The sequence below is a fragment of the Myotis brandtii genome, unplaced genomic scaffold, assembly GCF_000412655.1.
Source record: "Myotis brandtii unplaced genomic scaffold, ASM41265v1 scaffold103, whole genome shotgun sequence".
NCBI classification, from domain to species: domain Eukaryota; kingdom Metazoa; phylum Chordata; class Mammalia; order Chiroptera; family Vespertilionidae; genus Myotis; species Myotis brandtii.
This window is the reverse complement of record NW_005353460.1, coordinates 5,411,203-5,433,166: the sequence shown is the minus strand read 5'-3', so window position 1 is coordinate 5,433,166 and position 21,964 is coordinate 5,411,203. Positions and strand designations below refer to the sequence as shown.

At 43.7% G+C, this 21,964-nt stretch overlaps 1 protein-coding gene across 1 annotated transcript in view; it reads right to left on the bottom strand.

Annotated features, from left to right (window-relative positions):
- Window positions 1-908: 908 nt before the first annotated feature.
- The window catches only part of CHRNB3 (cholinergic receptor, nicotinic, beta 3 (neuronal)), a 26,679-nt gene continuing 5,623 nt past the window's right edge, over window positions 909-21,964 (bottom strand). The window contains exons 2-6 of the mRNA XM_005856482.2: window positions 17,109-17,260; window positions 15,568-15,612; window positions 5,738-5,847; window positions 4,571-5,453; window positions 909-2,939 (exon numbers count right to left, since the gene is read on the bottom strand). Coding sequence (XP_005856544.1) covers window positions 2,781-2,939; window positions 4,571-5,453; window positions 5,738-5,847; window positions 15,568-15,612; window positions 17,109-17,260 — 1,349 coding nt within the window. The 3' untranslated portion in view covers window positions 909-2,780. The remainder of the gene's footprint in view (window positions 2,940-4,570; window positions 5,454-5,737; window positions 5,848-15,567; window positions 15,613-17,108; window positions 17,261-21,964) is intronic.

The window sequence follows — 21,964 nt, the reverse complement described above, 5'->3', positions numbered from 1 at the left end:
TAGCTGGTTAGAGACCAGCTTTAAAGGGACCAAGGTAAGAGTCTTTATAACTGCTGTGTGTCATGGACACAGGCGATCCCACTACATGTATCCCTGGACAGGTGGAGAGATCAGCTGTCATCATCTTACCCCAGGGATTATTCTTAACACTGAGGACTAGAAAGCCAGATAGTATGTCTCCTTGTACAACACAGCATAAACTATGCATCACCATCTCTGGTGTACTCTGTCAAAAATATTACACTGGAATTATAGTTGTAACTTCCAATTTTCAGAACATACAGGAGACAGAAGAACAAGCTAAATGACACCAGAAGCCAGCAACCAGACAAATATGAAACATGAGACATTCTTGGGGAAAACTGATCTAGTCTTTTCAACAAGTCAGTGACAAGAATTAAAATAGATTTAAGAGGCACACCACTATGGGTTAAATCCTTTTGTAGACAATCTGGCTATAAATTTAGGTTGTTCTTGAGAGATGGAAACTTAAATATGGAATTATTAATTTTTCTAAGTATGATAATAGTATTTTTAAAACTTTAAAATATGTATTTTTATTTATTTCAGAGTGGAAGGGAGAGGGAGAGAGAGAGATAGAAACATCAATGATGAGAGAGAATCATTGATCAGCTGCCTCCTGCAGGCCCCATACTGGGGATTGAATCCACAACCTGGGCATACATCTAAACTGGAATTTGCAATTATTTAAAATTTTTCCCTGAATAATCTCATTGAAACAAATTGCCCTTGTTTAAGTAGAAATCTATCCTAGAGTCACTCATTTTTTGTGACAAATTATTTGAGGTCAGGTGTAAAAAATTAAAACAATTTTTAAAAAATCTTTATTTTTGAAAGTATTATATAGGTCCTCCTTTCCCCCAATTAACCTCTTCCATTCCGCTCCCAACCCACCCCCAGGCCCTCACCATCCCATTGTCTGTATCCACGAATTATTCACTAAAAAACATTTTAATCTAAGAAAAAGTTTAAGGTATGTGCTGAAAATCACACACACAGAACTGGAAATATTGGAGGATTGAGCAAGAGTAAAAATTTGTCTTTATTTTAAATGAAAAACCCAATACAAACTTGCTGGTACTGGTTTAATCAATTGAGTCTTGACTATGTACACAGCTCTATTAGATTCTGTTGGGAATATAACAGAGGGTTATATTATGATATAGGCAAGGCCATAAAATTCACTTAATGAAATACTAAAGAACAATTGCCTTCTAAACCATATAGCAGAAACTGAAAACATCATGAATTTTCAGAGACAGGGAGTTCAGTGGGGCCCATGTGCTCTGTAAAGGCTTCATGAGGAGGTGGAGCGGTAGCAAAGATCTAGAGAGTGAGAACAATTAGGACAGCTCTGTGTGTGCCCACTCCTGTGTGCATGACATGTGTCAACGAGTGTGTGTGCCTGCACGTGTGTGCCCAGGCATGTGTCTGTCCCACATGCTCACACGTGTGACGGAGAGTTGTGTGGGTCTTGCTGCGTCCACTTGGAATTAGCTGGCAAGATTGCCCATAGAGGATTTTTCTTGCTATACATTTGAAATAAAAATTTATTTGCTTTAAAGTTCTCTTTTGTAGTTACTTTCTGAGGGTCATTGTGATCTATAAATATTTATCCTTTTCCATATTGGAAGCGGGTGTTGCCTCCCAATTTAGCTGCAACGAGGAATAAGCTGTACGCACATGTATAAAGGTTTGACCTTTGCTGTATTTGTGCCTGGTCAGAAGGAGGCTTGGAAAGTGTTTCATGTGGTATTTTTCAAAATTTGAGACTAGATTCTAATCAAAATGCATTTTTTTAAGATTAGTTTTGCCATTTACCTAGCAAACCAATGAGTTAAATAAAGTTAAAGTCAATAGCATTCTCAATAAAAAGAACAGTGATTTGCCCTTTGGTTTCACAATCCCGTCAGGGATTTACGGCATCGAATCCTTGGTTTCAGCATAATATTTCCCTATAAATCCTGTCCTGCAGTTGAGAGAAAGCAGATTCATTTTCCTAAAGGATCAAAGTTATAATTAGAAATTGTGTGGTTTAAAAATTGTGAAAGCTCCAGTATACATATCCAAAGAATAGAATTTTAGAGTGGAAAAGAGTGTCAAAAGTGATGTCATAACCTCTTACTGACCAGAGAGGACAAATGATGTGCCTAAGGTCCCACAGCTCACAGCTGGGAAATGGCTGGTCTAGAACTCAAGAGTCCTTGTGCCCTAGTTTCTACTTCACCATGCTGCCTCCTTTTTTTAAAATTCCAATAAAACGTGCAGAAAAATATGGATATGTGGGTCACAGATGGAGCCCCAAAGTTCTATCATGGTTGTTGAAATTTGTTCATCCACAACACGCAGCCCAAGATGTATCTCAGGCAAAACCACCAAGAACAGGACACAGGAGACCCAAGTCCTGCCCACACAAATACCTTCACCGAGGCCTCCTTGAATCCTCAGGCCTCAGTCTTGTTAGGCCTCAGTCTAGTTCCTGGGAACATCCTTCTGCTGCTGGCGTGTGACCTCAGGCCTGGACATACGACTCTGCCCTGAAGCCACGGCAGGGGCCTGTAGAGGTTCTGTCTTACTTAGACCCAGGCCCACGCTAATGGCCACCACGAGTTTACTGTGGGCAAACCCACGTTTCCCCAGGTTTAGTTTCCTTGAGGACGACACAGGCCCCTCCAAGAAGCATGTGCATTTGGGTGCCGTGTATACGTGCCAGCTGGATGTCAGTTCTATGGTGTGATTTTGTCTCTATGGTAGGCATGTTAGATCGCTCTGGAGACTTGTTCCTTGTGGTAACTATGCAGCCACATCTTCAAAGCGGGGGTAAAAATCAGGACAGAGCCCGTCACTGAGACTATCAGAAAGAGCCACAGGAAGATGCGGTCCAGAACTTGCGCTACGAATTTCCAGTCTTGTACTACCTGCAAAAGAGACAAAAAGATAGCTTCCATTTAGGAGGCTGGGCAACCATTCTGGATTTGTTCCAAGGCACTTAGAGAGGGTAATATTCCGATTTACAGTTTTCAAAACACACCTAATACATCGCCTGTACGATAGGCTCGGATTCTTCCCGGTCACTTCACTAATGATGCCCAAACCAAACGGCCTGTGAACACTGTCATCAGCATTGAAGATGTACAATAGAAACACAGAATCGTTGATGCATTTGTAAGCATTGCTGATTAAAACGGGGGGAAACCCACTCTTTTTTTTTACACAAATAAAAAGCCAATATCTCTCAGTGTGATGCTTCCTGATACTACATATGAAATGAACCACAAATTTATAAATTAAGAATGTTGGTGGCTCAACGTCACAAGCCTATCTTTCTTCAACCCCACATGTGGGCTTGGCTGCTCTAAAAAGCCAATATCTCTCAGTGTGATGCTTCCTGATATTACATATGAAAGGAACCACAAATTTATAAGTTAAGAATTTTCGTGGCTCAACGTCACAAGCCTATTTTCTTCAACCCCACATGTGGGCTTGGCTGCTACAGCTCCAGAGGATGGACACTGCCAAGGAGGAGACCTGGCCAGGAGATGGCAGGGATTCATGAGGGAGAGAGGAGACCAAGTCCCTTTGGAGGAAGGGAAGTCGGAAGGAATGGGCAACAAGCTGTTAAGGGCAAGGTCAGAGCAGGAATAAGCAGCGAGGCTGGAGAAGGACGGGCCAGTTATCTTCTTTAAAGGGGAAAATGCCCTATTTCAAGTCATAGATCTGAGTCCAGGACTGTTTTGAGCCTGAAATTCACAACCTTGACACACATTTTTTGTTCAAATCTGTAAGCTAAATAACTACACCCTTTTCTCTCACCAAAATATTGGTTGTATCCCTCTTTTATTTTTTTCTTTATTGATTAAGGTATTACATATGTGTCCTTATCCCCCCATTGCCCCCACACACCTCCACTCATGCCCTCACCCCCGCCCTAGTGTCTGTGTCCATTGGTTAGGCTTATATGCATGCATACAAGTGTTTTGGTTGATCTCTCCCCCTTACCCCCACCCTCCCCTATCTTCCCTGTGATGTTTGATGGTCTGATCGATGCTTCTCTGTCTCTGGATCTGTTTTTGTTCATCAGTTTATGTTGTTCATTATATTCCACAAATGGGTGAGATCATGGTAACACTCTATTTTTCATATTAGTTTAAAAATCTGACACTTTCTGTTCCTTTACTTCCAAATACTATGGATAGAAATATCCATCATCCCATAATAAAAAATGAGAAATTACCAGAGACCAGAATAGCCTATTTAAAATGTAGAATTGAATTATTTTAAATAGAATTAAGTCTAATCATAAGGACTAGCGCTTAATCCAGAGTTGCTTCTCTCTTTCATATTCTGTTTTTGTGAACTTCTTAAAAATCCATGCCCAAATCCCTAATTTATGTCAGGGTTTGTTTTAAATTTTGTACATGTAAAGCAGATAGCTAATAATGCCACATTTTAAACAACGACAGCAATTTTGTTGTAAATCGAAGTGAGAACATTCATTCTGGCGCAGCTCAGTGGCAGGCAGCATCATTCTGAACACCCGTCGACTCACCTGGCTGATGAAATGCTCCTTCTTCACATGCCTGGAGATGTATCTAATGGAGTCAGCAGCCTTTTCCAAGAAAGCAACCAGAACCTTCTCTCCATCCCCCATCTGCTTCTGTGTCTTTTTTCCTAGGACTTTACCTTTCACCACCCGTTTACTCTCGTCTTTCTCTGGGGAAGAGTAGCGATCCACGTGGTGCTTCATGCAAAGTAATTTAGGAAGTCTTTGCAGAAAGAGCCTCTTAACCCAGGGCGCCATGGGGTGGTGAGTGGACGAAGATCTGTGGTGAACATTAATGACGAACACAGTGACAATAATCGACAGGGTGACGAAAATCATGATGAACAACAGGTACTCTCCAATGAGAGGAATGACCTTGGAGGAGGAAGGGATTATTTCCTCAATCACCAGAAGAAAAACTGTCAGGGAAACCAGGACAGAGGTTGACAAGGAAAGTTTTTCTCCTTCGTCAGAAGGTAAATAGAACACCAGAACCGTCAGAAAAGAGAGTCCCAGGCAGGGGATTATCAAGAAGAGGGTGTAGAACAGAGGCAGGCGACGCAGGACGAAGGAATAGGTGATGAACGGGTAGGAGTACAGACCGTCTCTTCTGTGTCCCTTCATCCCTTTTGCATTTAGTATTTCCCATTCTCCATTATCGAAGAAGTCTTTTCTGTCGACGTTTTCGTTCATCAAAACGAGGTCGACCATGGTACCATCGTAAGTCCAGGACCCAAACTTCATGGAGCAGTTCTGCCGGTCAAATGGGAAAAACGTGACGTCCATGGTGCACGAGCTTTTGTAACTGGCAGGAGGGGTCCAGGTGACGGTTCCATTCGATTTCACGATGGCTTTGGTCATGAGGGAGCCTTCGAAACGTCCATCAGCACTGTGGTAAAAGTAGTTTCACTTTAATGGTAAGCTGACTCTTATTCGTTTGGTGTGTGTGTGTGTGTGTGTGTGTGTGTGTGTGTGTGTGAGTGTTGTTTTTTTTGCCCACCACTGGACTATTTGTATTTTATTACTTTCCTACTACAGGGTCAAACAATAACTCAAAAAGAAACAGTTCCCTCGTTACTTGAAGTTGTGCCTTTCTCTTCATTATTTTACCAACATCAGGCTTTTCTGTTTCTGGTCCTAACCTGCCCAGTGTCCTTTTCTTCTGATACTTACTTTTCAAAGAGAACTATGTCAGGGAGCCAGAGAGATTCTGATGGGACTTTAATGGAATGAATTCCGCCGTATTCATCAGGATTCCAGCGTAATTTGTGGTCTGTCCATTCCTGCATACAATTAGCACACTGTAATTTTATTCTGAACAGTCAGTGTTTTTCACTTTGGAATCTTCAAGTTTATGTTAATTTACTAACCCAGTGTTTTACTTAAATAGTGCATTACTAGGTCTTGTGACCTTATCTGTGGCAGTTGGAAAGATAGGGCTTGAGCCAGCCTGTCTCTGGTCTTGCCCAGGCTCACACACCCATCTTACCTGGGATTTCCGAAATTGCTACATCTACCTCTCAATGAAGAAGCTCAGCCACAAACAACACTGATTCATGATCCATTTTTTTCCAGCCTATTTTCTCTTATGAAACAAAAAGCAATGATAGATCTAACTCAGTTTCTTCTAGGTGACTTGGGCCAGTGATATTTTAATCTCACGGTAAAGGGTACAAGTAATTTTGAATGTCACTCAAGAGTCCTGAACAAACATCCACCCGGTATGTTCCTATGAAACATCCAGGATCTGCTGACTACTCTTGATGACATTACAACTTTTATCCAAGGAAAAAATATTTTCCAAGAATTTTTTTTCTAAGTTTTAATCTGAACTTATCTTATGAGCACCCAATTACAGTTTCAAATTATACTCCTAATAGTGTTAGCCTCCAATGCTTACATATTTGTTCTCATCATAGAATGAAATTATAGCATGTTTTACAGGGGCTGATGGACCCAGATTAACAAGCATGACCATTAATTGATCTGATTATGAAGGTTAAGAGGATGACAGATGGATGACCCAATTACAGTAGAAATGGACTTCCTTAAAAAGATTTTGGATCCAGAATCTTATGAAATCTGACCTGAAAATTAAATTCTTCTATTCTACTGTCCCTCATGTGGACAGTTGAGTAATGATGTAGGATAATGCTAAACGACATTTCAGAACGCTCGAAGGGTATGCCCAGTGCGAGGCTTCCTGGAGCCCAGTGATGTCAGCTTTGTCATTAAAAAAATGGGGAGTCAGCAGATGGATGACTTGACTGGGTGGTAAAATATTACAATAAGCAGGACGCCTGAAAAGGATAGAACTACACACTCTAGATGAGATATTTTCTATTTTAGACAGTGTTTGTGAGGCTCGATCCTTGAAAAACAAATTTTAAAAAATATGAGTCTTTAAAAAGCTACATGCCCCCTAGCTGGTTTGGCTCAGTGGATAGAGTGTCAACCTATGGACTGAAGGGTCCCAGGTTGATTCCAGTCAAGGGCACATGCCCGGGTTGCCTGCTGGATCCCCAGTAGGGGGCGTGCAGCAGGCAGCCAATCAATGATTCTCATCATTGATGTTTCTATCTCTCCCTCTTCCTTCCTCTCCGAAATCAATAAAAATATATTTTAAAAAATACTACACTATAAGGGATAAAAATTGCATGACAATTTATGGAAAAACCATGCCTATGAAAACTGACAGTTTAAAAGGCCAAACTAATAAAGTATTTACCATGTTTACTTGGTACTCACAGGCTTATTTTTTCCCCCTTTCCTCTGCCCATTTTGAAAAGCAAATATAATTTCATTCCCATGAATAATTTGTTTCTTGCTGAGGAGACTTTTACCACCAGCAGCAGGTCTGAATCTCAGCAATGTTGAGGGAAACTCAGAGTCGCATTTTTTGTCTGTTTCACTTTCACCTCACTTATGTTTTTAAAATTTATTTACAATAAAACTCACCTTTTCTTGTGTATAGTTCTATATGCAAACAGTTGTATAATCACTAACACCATCAGGATACCAGAACAGCTCTGTTGCCCAACAAATTTCCCATTTGCAATCAACCCCTCCCACATCCCCAACCCCTGGCAACTGCTGGTCTATTTTCGGATCCTATAATTTTGCATTTTCTAGAATTCCATATCAATGGAATCATGCAGTAGGTAGCCTTATGATCCTGATTTCTTTTACTTATCACATGGATTTTGGATTCTTCTATGTTGTATTAATTTGTTCATTTTTATTAGTGAAGTCTCCCATTGTATGAATATACCACAATTTTTTAAATTTTTAATATTTTAAATATGTTTTTTGTTAAAAGTATTACATATGTTTCCTTTCCCCCCCATTGACCTCTTCTAGCCCACCTCCACCCCTGCCCTAGGCCTTCATCACCCTATTGTCAGTGTCTATGGGTTATGCATATGTGCATACAAGTTCTTTTGTTGATCTCTTCCTCTCATTTTTTTGGTTGATTTTTCTTTGTTAAATGGCATTTAAATATATAAAATATATATCAAAAATATAAGTCTTTGTTTTACTATGGTTGCAAATATCAAAAAATTTCTATATGTGACACGGCACCAGAGTTAGGTTAGGGTTTTCCAAATGCTGACACACCGAGCTCAGAAGGTTCACCATCACTGCTCATGCTTCTATGTCTCTGGATCTATGTTGTTCATTAGATTCCACATGTGAGTGAGATCATGTGACACTTGTCTTTCTCTGACTGGCTTATTTTGCTTAGCATAATACTCTGAATATACTCCAATTCATTTATCCATTCTCCAGGTAAAATATTTGGATTCTTTCCAGTTTTTAATGACCATAAATAAAGCCACTATTTTTCTGTCACTTGCACCTAAAACGTTCTCGGCTGATCCTGGGGAGAATCCCAGTGGACCCTGAGCAGGCAGCATGCTGCAGGCACACAGGCAGTGAGCCCCACGGCAGACAGACACGTTCTCGGGCAGATTGACTGGAGTTGAGCCCTTACATCCTAGCTTGGTCTTGGAAAACAATGTTAGTGAGCACAGCTAATGAGCCCAACCCCACAGTTCCTTCCTTTGGACCAAAAGATTTTTGGAAATGAAATCGTCTGCTTCTTGGATCCAGCTTTCTCTCCACTCCAGGCACAGCCGGTGTTCACCTATGCCCAGCTCTGCACTGAAAAGGGGGAAGGTGCACGGCTGATATGCTGGGGCCCCTGCCTTGGTGCAAACACCGGTTCTACCAGCTGTCCTAAGAGGACTGGGCCAAGCCCCAGGGCGAGGGATTTTTCAGCCAGAAAGGTTTGCCTTGCTTACTGGCCCTCGAACCGTGGCATGAACAGCTGTGGCCAGAGATAACAGAGAGGTAGTGATATATATATTATGGGGCTCACAGTTTGGGGGGAATTAATGCATTCCACAAGCGTGTCAGGCTTGTGTGCGCGTGGAACACACACCACCACCATGTACTCCAGCCTGGTGCTACCTCAGAAAGTAAACAAGTAAACTAACAACTGATAACCACACCTGGGGTTGCCTGGTGCTACCTCAGAAAGTAAACAAGTAAACTAACGAGACAACTGATAACCACACCTGGGGTCCTTGCTATGAAGGGGGAAGCGGGTGCAGTTGTGGGCAGGGAAGGGACTTCTGAGGAGTTGGCCCTCCAGCTGAGACCTGAAGGGTGAGAAGGAGCAGTGGGCGGTGGGTGCAGAGGTCTGCCGTAGATGGAGCCGTGTGAGGGGTGGGTTTGAAGCCCTGAGGAGGATGTAAAGATCTGTAGTGGATTCAGGCTGCGTTCTTGAGCAGTGAAGACAACGGGCTAGCTGACTTTTGGTGACGGCTGCTTACTTGGGTGCACCCAGGAGAGAAAGGGCACGGAAGCCCTGGGCTCCCCATGTGGATTGTCCTTTATTTGTTGCAGGTGGAGAGAGTCACCCCTCACAAGCTCGGTGTCCTTCGGTAGCCAGACCTGGGGAATCGGACGCTGTCCCTGACATGCCCATCAGAGGGCCTCACCGAATTTCTACCGCGATGTGAGTTCACTGCCATGCTGGCCGAGCCCCGTGCCCCCAATGACCACGTCATGTTAGACTCGGCAGGGACAGGATGAGGATCCAGAGCCCAAATCCTCTATCATGTCCTCTAAGGCGCTGTGAGATTTTCTGGGCAGGTGCCTGTTCTCTCCGAATCTCTGGGTGCATCTGGAGGTTAACCTCCTGCCTCTTCCCTTCTTAAAGTAAGAGATTAGAAATAATATCCTGTGTCCGTGGAGCACGTTCTAGCCATGACTCTCAGAGCCCTTGACAAATATCAGCTCCACTTCCCACGGCTCCCAGTGGAGGGCTGTGTTATTGCAGGAAACAGGAGGGTAGGGGGCATGTCGGGGCCAAATATCAAAGTTAATCTACCACTAAGAAAAAATGGAAAAATACTCCAAGTCTAGGTTTCCTAACTTGGAAAAGTACAATTTCAAATCCCTGTCATGAATATCCCCTTAAAGTTGTCTTTCCTTACATATATTACCTGAAATATCACTCATAAATGTCTACCTGTTACCACAATTCAGAATGAAATTTCATTGAAACCTAAATCATAAGATTTTTTTTACCATAAATAAATTCTTCAAATTATTCTCAGTTTAATAGTAAGACAACTAGATAGTCAGGGACAAATATTCCTTGCTATTGCTGTGATTTGCAGCCTGAATAGGACATCCCCGGGTAGTTCAGTTAACTCAAGATCAGATGAGACTTTCTTAAAACCAAATTAATGTTGATTCATTTTAATCTTAAATACAGCAACATGACATATCGTATGTCTCATATTCCCATTACATCCATGAATTGTCTGTGCCAACAGATGGGATTTGTCATTAAGGATGAGAAAACCCTCACCCACCCACCCCAGCCTCCCGCCCCTCAGCTGTCACCCTGCTCTCTATCTATGAGTCTGTCTCTATTTTGCTTGTTAGTTCGTTTTGTTCATTAGATTCCACATATGAGTGAAAGCAAAGAAGAAAAAAAAAGGAGAAAAAACTCATGGACATAGACAACAGTGTGGGGATTGCCAGTGGATGGAGGTGGGGTAGGAGGGGAGGGGAGGAAAAGGAGGGTTTAGGGAGGATAAATGGTAATGGCCGGAGAGTTGATTTGGGTGGTGAACACACAATACAGCGTACAGATGATGTGTTGTAGAATTGTGCACCCCAAACCCATATAATTTTGTTAACTAGTGTCACCCTAACAAATTAAATAAAAAGCAAAAAAGAAAGGATGAGAAAGCCTACAAAGGTGGCACAAGGAAATGACATTTACTGAGTCCCCACTACATGCAGATAATGTGTGCATCACATTCACACACAGGATCTCATGTAACCTCCCAAGGACTCTGTGAGCTAGGTATTGCTTCCATTTTATAGATGAAGGGATTGAGGGTCAGAGAGGTGAAATAAGTTGCCCAAGTTTATATCGCCGGCCTTTTGACACCTGAATCTCTGCTCGATTACTCTTCAGGCTCCACTTGAATCAGAAGACCAAACTGGTCTATTTTGCTAAGATCAGGGTGAGGCTGTTGAAAAGGTAGGAAAATAAGATGGTGAGTAAGTAAAGGTCTGAGATGAATTCATGGATTTGGAAGTGCCACTGCAGGTTGTACAAGATAATCAGGCTTTGAGGAGATCACTCAGACATTTACAGCGAGGCAGTCCCTTCTATAGCAGATTTGTTTATTTCTCCTCAAAGACCAGCCCCAGGGATCTATCCAAAGAGTCCTTCCCTATGTTTGCTGAACTTTTTGTTGACCTAAAACAGGAATCAGTTGTTGGAGGAACAACACTAGTTTAAGATGTCGGCCTTGGCAGACATTCAGGCAGCTCTCTTTTCCTCGGGACCCTCCTGGGGAGAGGAGAGTGAACTGTTCCCAGCTACAGTGGAGCCAGCTCACTCAGAATCTTATTGTCTTATTGGTGTTTACCCCACAGTGCCTAGTCCAGTGCCTCACACAGTGCCCAACACGGAGTAGGTGCTCCGTAAGTGCTTGTTAAGTGAGTAAATTTGACATCTGTCATCATAGTGATTATTCAAATAACACCATCTCGGCAAAGGGTCGGACCCTTGGGTCATAATGAAAGGTTGGTTTCATCTCCATTACGTTTAAGGTGCTTGCGATGCAGTTTTTTTTAGCCCTGAACATGGTCCATTACGTTTAAGGTGCTTGCGATGCAGTTTTTTTTTTTAGCCCTGAACATGACAAAGCGGAATCTGAGTGGCTAGGGCATTACGTGCCTTCTCACACAGGTTCAGTGAATCAATGTTAATAATCTATTTATAATTTGTAGGGTTTTGATTTCTCTCTGGAAGCACGAAGGAGGAAGACAAATGAATTTGCAAAATAAAATCAATAAAGTAAAGTAAAAATAGCTCCACATAAAGGACTTTCTCAGGCTGTCTCTAAATTTGTGCTTGAGAGGAAAGAAGAGGAATGTCTAAATATAACCAAGAACTATGGAAATAGAGGCTAACACAGAAGAATTGCGTAAAAAAAACAATAAAAACCACAACAGCACAAAAAACAGGTATCTCAGTTGCATGTGCTACCATGGAACATACGCTTGTTCCAATTACATCGCATTTTATCCTCTCCATAGATATAAATTAGAGAGTAATTTTAGCAGAGTTATATAGGGAAAGAATTTCCGAGAGGATTGCTCTAGTGTGAGAGCTTTGGGAAGTCTTGTTACTGGGAATGCTATTCAGGTGATTCACAACTTCTTCACCTTTTTGGCTTGCACAACTATAGATTCTGTAAGACCCAGTTTAAATATCTCCTCCCCTTGGAAGCTCTCCCTGTCTCATTTTCACAGTTCCTTATGTATACTTTCTTTATAGTGTTGATCATATTACAGTAGTTGGGTTTTTTTTTTTACACAATTAAAACTGTCCTCTCTCCTTAAAGGCAGGGCTGTTTTATTCTTTGTGTGTCCAAGATCTACAGAGTACCTGGCACTTAGTAGGCTCTCAATAAACCCTGTGCAATGAATGAAAGATGCTATGAATCCTTACTTCATTCTCTCCTAACTGTCTTTCTAGACCAAGTCCATGAGATGTCCTGGGGACTGAGGAATCCATGCCTTTGAAGACAGGATTAGAAACTAGCCTTTACTGAGATAGATAGCAATGTGAGAATTGGACATCTTCCCTCAGCTCCTTCCCATCTGAGGAAGGGAATGATTTCTCTATATAGTATAAGCCAGACTTCACTTAGCAGTGTGGAAATTGGACACTTCAATTCACCAATCCTCAGTTTTCTCATCTGCAAAGTGGGAATCCTAAGAGAACTTAATTTATAAGGTGGCTGTGAGAATTAACTGAGTTCTTTCTCATGAAACACCTAGCATAGTGCCTAAGCACTTAGCACTCAATAGTAAATATTAGGTATTATTGTTATTAGCTGCTCTGAAACTGAGATCCATACAAAACACCAGTGATAACTTTTCTTTTTACATCCATTTTATTGTTTTCATTGTCCATTTTTTTGTACCCTTCATCTTTCTTTTACCCTTACAAATATTAAAAAAAATTTTTAAACCCCATAAAGTGACATCATGGCAGAGTTCAAATGCCTCCTATTCCATGCAGCCTTCCCTGCCTGTCCCTCATGCCATAGAATTCATCCTTTTTTGCTCCCGTATTGTTTGTGCCATAAGATAGTACTTACTAATACCTGTGTGACATTCCACTCCTAATCCAGTTTGTGTGAGTGGAGCAGCTTTGATCATTTTCTTTGCGATTCTATGAAATGTGCAGTTGTTTTGCTACTTTGACTCCTCCTATGATTTAGAAATAGATCTTGATGTTTATATGGCAAAGGCTGGGTGTGGCAGAGAAGGCCCAAACCAGGGAAACCCAGGTTCCAGCCAGATGAGCTATTAGATTCTATCTCTGCAAATGGGGACAAGGATACCTGCTTTGCTAATCAAGAGTGGCTGAGAATGCATATGAGATAAGAGATACGACAACCCTTTGCACATTAAATGCAATCCAAGTCTCTGGAGTGAAGCCCAAAGTCAGCAGGCTGGCTTTTCCAAGTGTCAGATGGCCCCCCTCCTACAGATCCCTCTTGCTCCGTTTTGTTGGAGGTTTTAGATTTTGATTCTGTCCTGACTGGAGGCATTCTCCAGGTCCCTGATTCCGGTGGCCTAACTGCTGGGAGTCATTTCCAAAGCTTCAGTGAAGGCCCGAGAGCCCGCGGCTTCTTCCCTTCACGTCTAACCTTGTTCTTTGGCTGATGTTTTCTTGCTTTCAAAACCTCAAGAAAGTATAAGCACCTACTCTCTCAATTTCACAGGACAAGGGTCCCTGGACCAGTGTTTTATGTGGCAGATCAGTAAGAGCTTAACCGTGAGGAGCAGTTGGAGAAGGAGGAGTGTGTGAAGCAGTAAGTTTGTTTGTTGTTTTTTTCCTTAGCCTATTTACAGAGAAGTTTTTCTTCTCTCCCCTGCAAGTTCAAATACAGGACTTCCTTTTGATTTTTATTAACTCAAAATACCTCCAAGTTCCACAGCCTCTAAAGTGGGATAAGTCTCTGAAGATAGAGATAAGTATATAGGACAATACGGATTATTTAGATTGTATTTTTATACCTACATTCTCAGCTTATTATTTTCTCCTGAAGATCTTTATTTGCAAGTAAAATAAAATGCAGATCTATTTCATAGGTTGCTAACATAGCTGCCAATTAAAGAATCAGAGAAACTGAAAGCAGTAAATATGCTCTCACTCTGATCAAAGTTTTTGGGTAGAAGCAACTTGATGACCCTAAATGAAGCTTGTGAATTCTCCTCACAGTTCCCTTTATCCATCGTTCCTTATAAACTATTAGCAGAGAGATCTAAACAATGTCCACTAAACTGGAATAAATAACTAACTTATCTCAATATAAAGAAATCAACAGTATTATGTTTGCATGTTAAAATTAAGCGAGATATTTAAGATAGCACCACCAAGAAGATTTTAAATCTGTGGGAGATTAAGTGGTATCTGAACATTCATTAAAAAACGAGCAATTAAACCAGCCTTCTCGCCTCCTATCAAGGAAGTGCCAATATTTTCTCCTTTCAGATAAGACGCGCAACATCGGGTTTTGAAAGGTAATGATTTCCTGACAACTGGAGACCGAGCTCCTGGGGACAGACACTTCTGTTTTAGGAAACAGGCCACAGTCGAGCTAAAGCAATCACCGAGGCAGAGCGCTGAAGACCATTCAAACGCATTTTCAGCTACATCAGAAAAACAGATTCATTGTTTTGTTTGAGGTGTCACTTTATTCTGAAACTCATGGTGGACTCCTTCTGTCATTCCCTGCTTTCTCTCTGTAGGGAGCAACAAGACTCCTGGGGGTAGGTTTTTCCCACGGAGGACAAGTGGAGTGAGGGGGAATTTAATATCACTGATTTTCTCATCCAAGTGCAGTGCCTTAAATGGGGGAAAGTTGCACCCTGGAGCCTTTACCCCCTTTTCTCCAAGTGGCTCAGGGACCATGCCCAGGCCTCATGATCAGTCACCCTCCCACCACCCGCCCAATGGACAGTCCAACAGAACGAACAACAACAGAAGAAGGCACCCCTGCGAGTGCCCAAGACCTGCTTTCTGACTCTTGCAAAAGAAAATTAAAAAATAATAGACCCACCCTGGCTGGGTGCCTCAGTTGGTTGGAGATTCATCCCGTACACCAAAAGGTTGCGGGTTCAATCCCCAGTTGGGGTGTCATACAGAAGGCAACCCACTGATGTTTCTCTCTCTCTCTCCCCCTCCCTCTCTCTAAAAATCAACAAAAACATATTTAATAAAATAAATTTAAGAAAGATTTTTTTTTAAAAAAAGAAACCCACCTGCTCCCAAATATCTCCCTAAAGAACCCAAAATGCCCTTTAAAATAATTATTTTTCAAATGGGAGCCTTTCTAAAGAATGGAGATAATCAGGTTGGCAAGTACAGTTCTTGAGTTGACATTTACCTGTTTGAGCCACACATTTGTTGTCATCAGTTGGTTCTTTTCATCCTAAGAAAATGACAAATAAAAAGATGTAAATTCAATTTAAGTGAATGTTGAATTTTTTTTTGTTAGAATGAACTCTCTGAATCTTACCTTTGAAGTGTTCAAAATGTAAAGAATTCTCAACTTAAGAACTTAAATGCATGAGATCCTAAAATATTATGCATATTTTGCTTAAAATGAAAAAAAATAATTAAAGCAAGTAGCAGTTCATTGTGGTGGTATCCTATCTAATAATAGACAAACATGTTAATTAACCATGCCTTCGCTACCACTGCCATTGGCTGATCAGCACGATATGCAAATTAACCGCCAACAAAGATGGCAGCTAATTTGCATACTGCAGGCAGGGCGGGACACTGGGAGCCACCATCCAGGCCCCCATGTGCAACCCCAGAAGCCACTGGAAAGCCAGGCTGCAGGCAAGGTGGCCCCCTGGGACCCAGGAGCCTGTCGGTGAGGTCTGCAGGCGAAGCAGCAATCAAGCTATGAGGGGGAGGGTGGGGGGCGGAAGGAGCTACAGGAACAGCTCTGGTCGGAGACTGAAGACTCCGGCCAGAGCGAGGAGCAAAGACTGAAGGCTCCAGTTGCAGCGAAGACTGTGTCCAGAGAGAAGATGGAAGGCGGTGGCCAGAGTGAAGGTCTGGGTCCCGGGTGCCAGAGGAAAACTGGTGCTAGCAGCCAGGGGAAAGAAGGCCTATTGCATGAATCTTCGTGCAACGGGCCTCTAGTTTGTATATAATTGCATAACCCAGGAAGTAGAATTAAATATTAGCTAAATTGGAGTGGGCTATGCACGATTTTCTAGAAGGACTCCTGGGCATTGAGTCAGCTGGGGTGGGTGTGGTGGGTGGGGGGTTGGGTAACGTGGGAGGATTACTCTGGGACTTTGGGGACCACAGCAGGATGATTTTGCAGGATTTGGGTTGTTACAGTTCACCGATTTTCCAGGAATGCCATCATGGCAGAAGTATGAGCTCAGCAAGAAAATTAGCAGAGAATCCTAAAGTGTGGGTGAGGTCAGGGAAAGGTGCGGGGGCCTGAGGGGCCCCAGGAGGTTGGTGGGGTTGCCCAGGCACTGGCTCTGGCTGTCATCACCTATCTGCCCTCTCTCCTTGCAGTTGCCCCTGCCAGCCCTCCCTCAGCTGAGAGGACTCTGGATTAGCCTGGGTTCAGCTCTCCTTCTCCCTGCCTCCCCTCCTCACCCCGGGTGCCCACAGCAAACCCGTCAGCGGCAGTGCCCATCCATCCTCACAACCACATCCACCCTCCAGCAAAAAGGCCCCACACTAACGGTGTCGCAGAGAAAATGCACCCTGTGACACTCCTCATTCTTTCCTCGGGTCATTTCACTGGCTCCTTGGGGCAGATTTTCTCTCCCAGTAAGTTATTTTTAAAATCGAAATGGCAGCCATGGGGAAAGAAAGCAAAATAAAATCTCAGACTCACAAAGAGGTTAAGGAATGCATGTTCTTTTTGGGTTCGTGTCAAGGATTACTCACCACATCTACAAGTTGAGATATTTTCAGTCCAAAGTGTACTTTTATGGTGTCATTAGAATTTAATACAGGGCGAACCCACTTCTGATAACCTTGGAATAAATGTCTGAGGAGGGCGTCTTCAGTTTCGGCTATTGAACGGAATTCTGCGGCTGCTGCAAGAATCATGAGGGAACCTGAATTAATGGGAGAGGCATAACGGTTGCTTTCACATCCCATGGCTGAACCTTCCCATACAGGGTGTCCCCCCAAAATGTATACACACATTAAATAATTATAAAGGCGGTGTTTATTAAATACTTTTCATTTTCAAAATTGAGCTATCAGCTGTTAAAGTGTGTCCACATTTTGGGGGGACACCTTGTATTCCTACACGGCCTAATTCAGCAAAGACAGTTTTGAGGGCAGCAGGGTTCTCTTTAACCATTCTCCACACCCACAACACACAGCTAAATGTTGACTGTAAACTTTACCCAGAACTTGACTCTCACGGGGTCTTCACATCATGAGGTCAACACCTTGACCCCAAAAGATCATCTACAGTCACCCCTTACTCTCCACCTCACAATTCACCTCCTTACAGACATGGGCTCTGTCCATGTGCTATTGTTCATCACTGCCCATTGGGCCCCTTCATACATCTTATCACAATTTGTCGTTTACAGTATTTGTCATTATTCGTCTTCCCCTTGAACTCCATGATGGCCGGCACAATTTCCGTTTTATTTGATGATGCTTATCCCACACCTAGAACAGTGCCTGGCCCATAGCAGGTGCTCATTTTATATCCATTTAATGAATGGACCGATGAAGGGAGTGTGTCAGGACCACGTTCCAGCCCTCCAGCACACATCCACTCAACCCCGCCTCGTGCCCTGCGCGGTTCTCTCACTTCTTCCTGGGAACGTCTTCCTTCATGAAGACCTTCCCTGGTCCACAACCAGGGTCAGCGGCTCTTCTCTGCCCCGAAAGGTGGGAGAACCTGAGAAACTCCCTAATTTCAAGTTTTAACCCTCCAGTTGCAGAAATGGCTTAGGAATGCAGTCTAGAGATATGTTTTGTCTCTTCTCAGTGTTATCCTATCAAATTTAAAACAAGGAAGCTCTTTGTTGTTGCTTTAAGTATAGCCCCCTCTTCATATATTCAGCAACCTATTAATATCCTACAGCAATTCATCCTGCACGGTATGTTTTACCATAGAAAACCTTTTTTCCCACTGAGAGATACACATTATGAGAAATGATCACATGCAAGACACCACCCCCCCCAGTTTACCAGATCAAAACCCCAAAGTTCTTAGTAGGAAGAAAAGCACAATCGCACACATTCCCCATATGTGCAGGACACCGTCAGCTTATTAAGGGAGTTGAAATTTGAAATGCACCCTTGCGGCTCCTTGGAGTGAACAAGGGTATGGATAGGACAGGCTCTGTGACTGCCTCCACTCTTTTCTCCTTTGCTTTAGAAAGTGTATTAAAATGCAAATGAGTGACAGAGAGAGATAAGACCTTACATTTGTGCTTATTTATTTAAACTTGGATGCTTCAATACTCTCAGCAAGCGAGGCTGGGTGGCTGCCAGGGCAGCGCTCTGTAAAGGCCCTAGAACCTTCCTGGAAACGGAGTGGGAGGGAGGAAATTGAAATTCCCCGAAGCCTTCGGAGGAGAGAGGTGTTCATTGTGCAGGCTGAACCTCCAGAATTTCCCTACCCCACGTCCTGTCTAACTTCCTTCAGAATGCATCGCAACAATGATTGTGTCCCACCGTCTCCACTGGGGATCACCACCCTGATCCCGAACTCCATCATCTCTCTCTCTTGGATTCCAGTTCTGCTTCCTAACGTCTCCCACTCTTGTTCCTTTCACAGTCCATTTCCTGCCCAGCAGCTAGAGACATCCTTCAAAGCTGAAAAGCATATGTCAGTTCCCTGCTCCAACCCACCAAGGGGCTTCCCATCAAATTGAGGAAAAACATCCCAAGTTGTTACCATGGTCTCCCAGGCCCTCTGTGGCTGCTCCCCTCTCCCCTCTGCCTGCAACCCCCCTCCCCCGCCTTCTAGTGCCTCAGGCCCATCCGCTCTTTCCAGAACAGGCCAGTGTGGTTCCACTCGGGGAAGGTCTTGCCCCACACTCATTCCTTCACTTTCCCCCTTCTTTGCTCAAATGCCTTCTCCTTAAGGAGGTCATTCTAAGCTACAGGATCTAAAAATCTCTCCCCACACTCTATCCCTTTATGGAAATTTCTCCTATGTCAGAGGCTTGATCATATTATATGTTTATTTGTTTACTGTCTGTCTGACCCACTAGGAAATGCCAGCTCCAGGGCTGTCTCCCCAGCTCCTAGGGCACTGCCTGGCACACAGTGGCAGCCGAGCTAACAAACATTGAATGACAACGCAGTTATCTGCTTGGCTTTTGTTTGCTGAGCAGTTTTTGGAGAGTTTGGGCCAGAGCTGAATTGCTAGGGAGAGGAGCGAGGCATGGGGGCCCCAGCTGTCCCCTTTCTCTGGCTTCCCCTGTGCAGGCAGCCCCTCCTTCAAGGGGGAGAATGCTGTTTGTGGCAGACACTGTTAGTTCCCTGCCCAACAGTCATTTACCCTTTCTTCCTTACTACCCGATGCTACTTTATTCAGGATTGCATGGTGCCCACTGAGAATGTTCCCCTCTCAGGCTCCCTTACAGCTAGGAATGGCCGTATGACACCTGTGGCCAAGTAAGAAACAAACAGAAGCCACCGAGTGAGGTTCACTCAAGAGGATGGACTCAATCCAACCTGCACCTTTTCTCCTTTCATCTTTCACCCTCTGCCCTTTCTTCTTCCTTCCAGGAACTGGGACATGATGTCTAGAGATTTAGCCGCCCAATATGCAAGTGGGCCTGATCAAAGTGCACATACAAGAGGGCAGAACGGAAAGCCTGACGCAGCCTGGGTCCCTGATGGCATGGCAGGATTGCCCCAGCAGCCCTGCACTGCCTGCCTCCAAATTTCATGGTGTGTGAGAAAAGCAATCCCCCTATTTAGCTAAGCTGCTGGGGCCGCTGTCACGTGCATCTGAGAGCAGTTCCACCTCCTGAGAGTGACAGAGTACTGACCTTCCCTGAGAGCCCTTGTGACCAACCTCAGCCCGATGAGTAAATATTACATAAGACAGCATCTCACAACAGATGGAGACACTCCAGGGAGCTGAGACACTAAATAATGTCTGAACCAAGACACACGCATCTGTACACACACACACACACACACACACACACACACACACACACACTTCTTAGCTTGGACGACTCTGAGCCATTATAATTTGGGACATGAAAGAGATCTCTCTCCTGGCAGGAATATTTTACTCTCGTTTTGAAGGGAGGTTGGGTTGCATGTTGGGATGGGGCTTCTAAGATTAGGACCTTGACATTCCCGGTGTTGGTCACCCCGAAGCCATACCCTCTTTGAGGATAGGTGGGCCCAAAGGGAGATGAGCAGATCTGCTCCTTCAGGGACCTGTATATGCTTTGATCCATGTGTCCAGTGTCAGAGGGTGAGTGGCTGTCTGAATCAAGGGACGGAAAGCACAAATCTGTACTGGCTGCTATGGGCTGAATGTTTGTGCCCCTTCAACTTCACGTTGAAGTCATGTTATATCCAATGGGACTGTATGTGGAGATAGGGCCTATCAGGAGGTCATTAAGGAGAAGTGAGGTAATCAGGGTGGGACCTCACTTCTCCTCAGGATTGATGTCCTCATAAGAAGAGGAGGGAAGACCAGGGACCTCCTTTCACACAAGCACTGAGGAGTAGCCACATGAGGACACAGCCAGAAGGCAGCCGTTTACAAGCTAGAAAGAGAGTTCTCACCAGAAACTGAATTCCTGGCACCTTGATCATGGGTTCCTAACCTCCAGGACTGTGAGAATAAATTGTTAAGCCCCCAGTCTGTAGTAGAGTATTTTGATATGGCAGCCCAAGCTGACTACTACAAGTCTGTATTGACCAAAACAGAACCAACAGGCCAAAGGTGTCATGCTTTTGCCTCATATCTTCAAGCTTCCTGAACTCTCTGAAAATAAAAGCTGGAGCCATTGATGTCATTGGAGCAAGTATAGAGCACAGCCCTGGAAATGTTTCTGGTTTGTCTGCTTTGTAGACTAGAACATTATGAGGAAGAAAAAGTGCTTCCACCATTGATTTTTTTTGAGGCCAGGGCCTCAGTAAATATTGTATGATGTTTAGAGAATGAACGAATGAATGAATGAATGAATGCACAAAAGGCCTAATTGAGCTTTCTGTGCACAGGGGAAGGAGGCCGAGGTATCCCAGTGCTAGAGGATACAGAATCACAGATGTGCTCAAGACTACCAGGACAGGTGGTGTCTGTGTTAAGGAATAAATGCATTCCTGAAAAGCTGTGTGTAAACAACATTTTTGCCAATGAATATAGTTTAAATTAATTAGGCAAGGCCAATATCGAATCTAATAAAGGAGAAACATGCAAATTGACTGTACCTTTGCTATGCCCCAAGCCACGCCCACCAGCCAATCAGAGCGACTATATGCAAATTAACCCAACCAAGATGGCGGCCGGCAGCCACGGAGCTGGAGCAAGCAGGAGGCTTGGTTGCCCCAGCGATGGAGGAAGCCAAGCTTCCTGCCTGCCTCCGCTAAAGGCAACAAAGTTTCAATTATAGAAGATAAATAAATCCCAGATACCTTCTTCCAGCCAGCCTCCACTGGGAGCTTGGGTGGCTGGGGACCACGGCCAGCCTGCAAACAGCCATCAGCCACTCACCCAGGCTGGCCAGGCACCCCAGGGGACCCCCACCCTGAAGGGGCGGTGGCCAGCCTGCAAACAGCCATCAGCCCCTCAC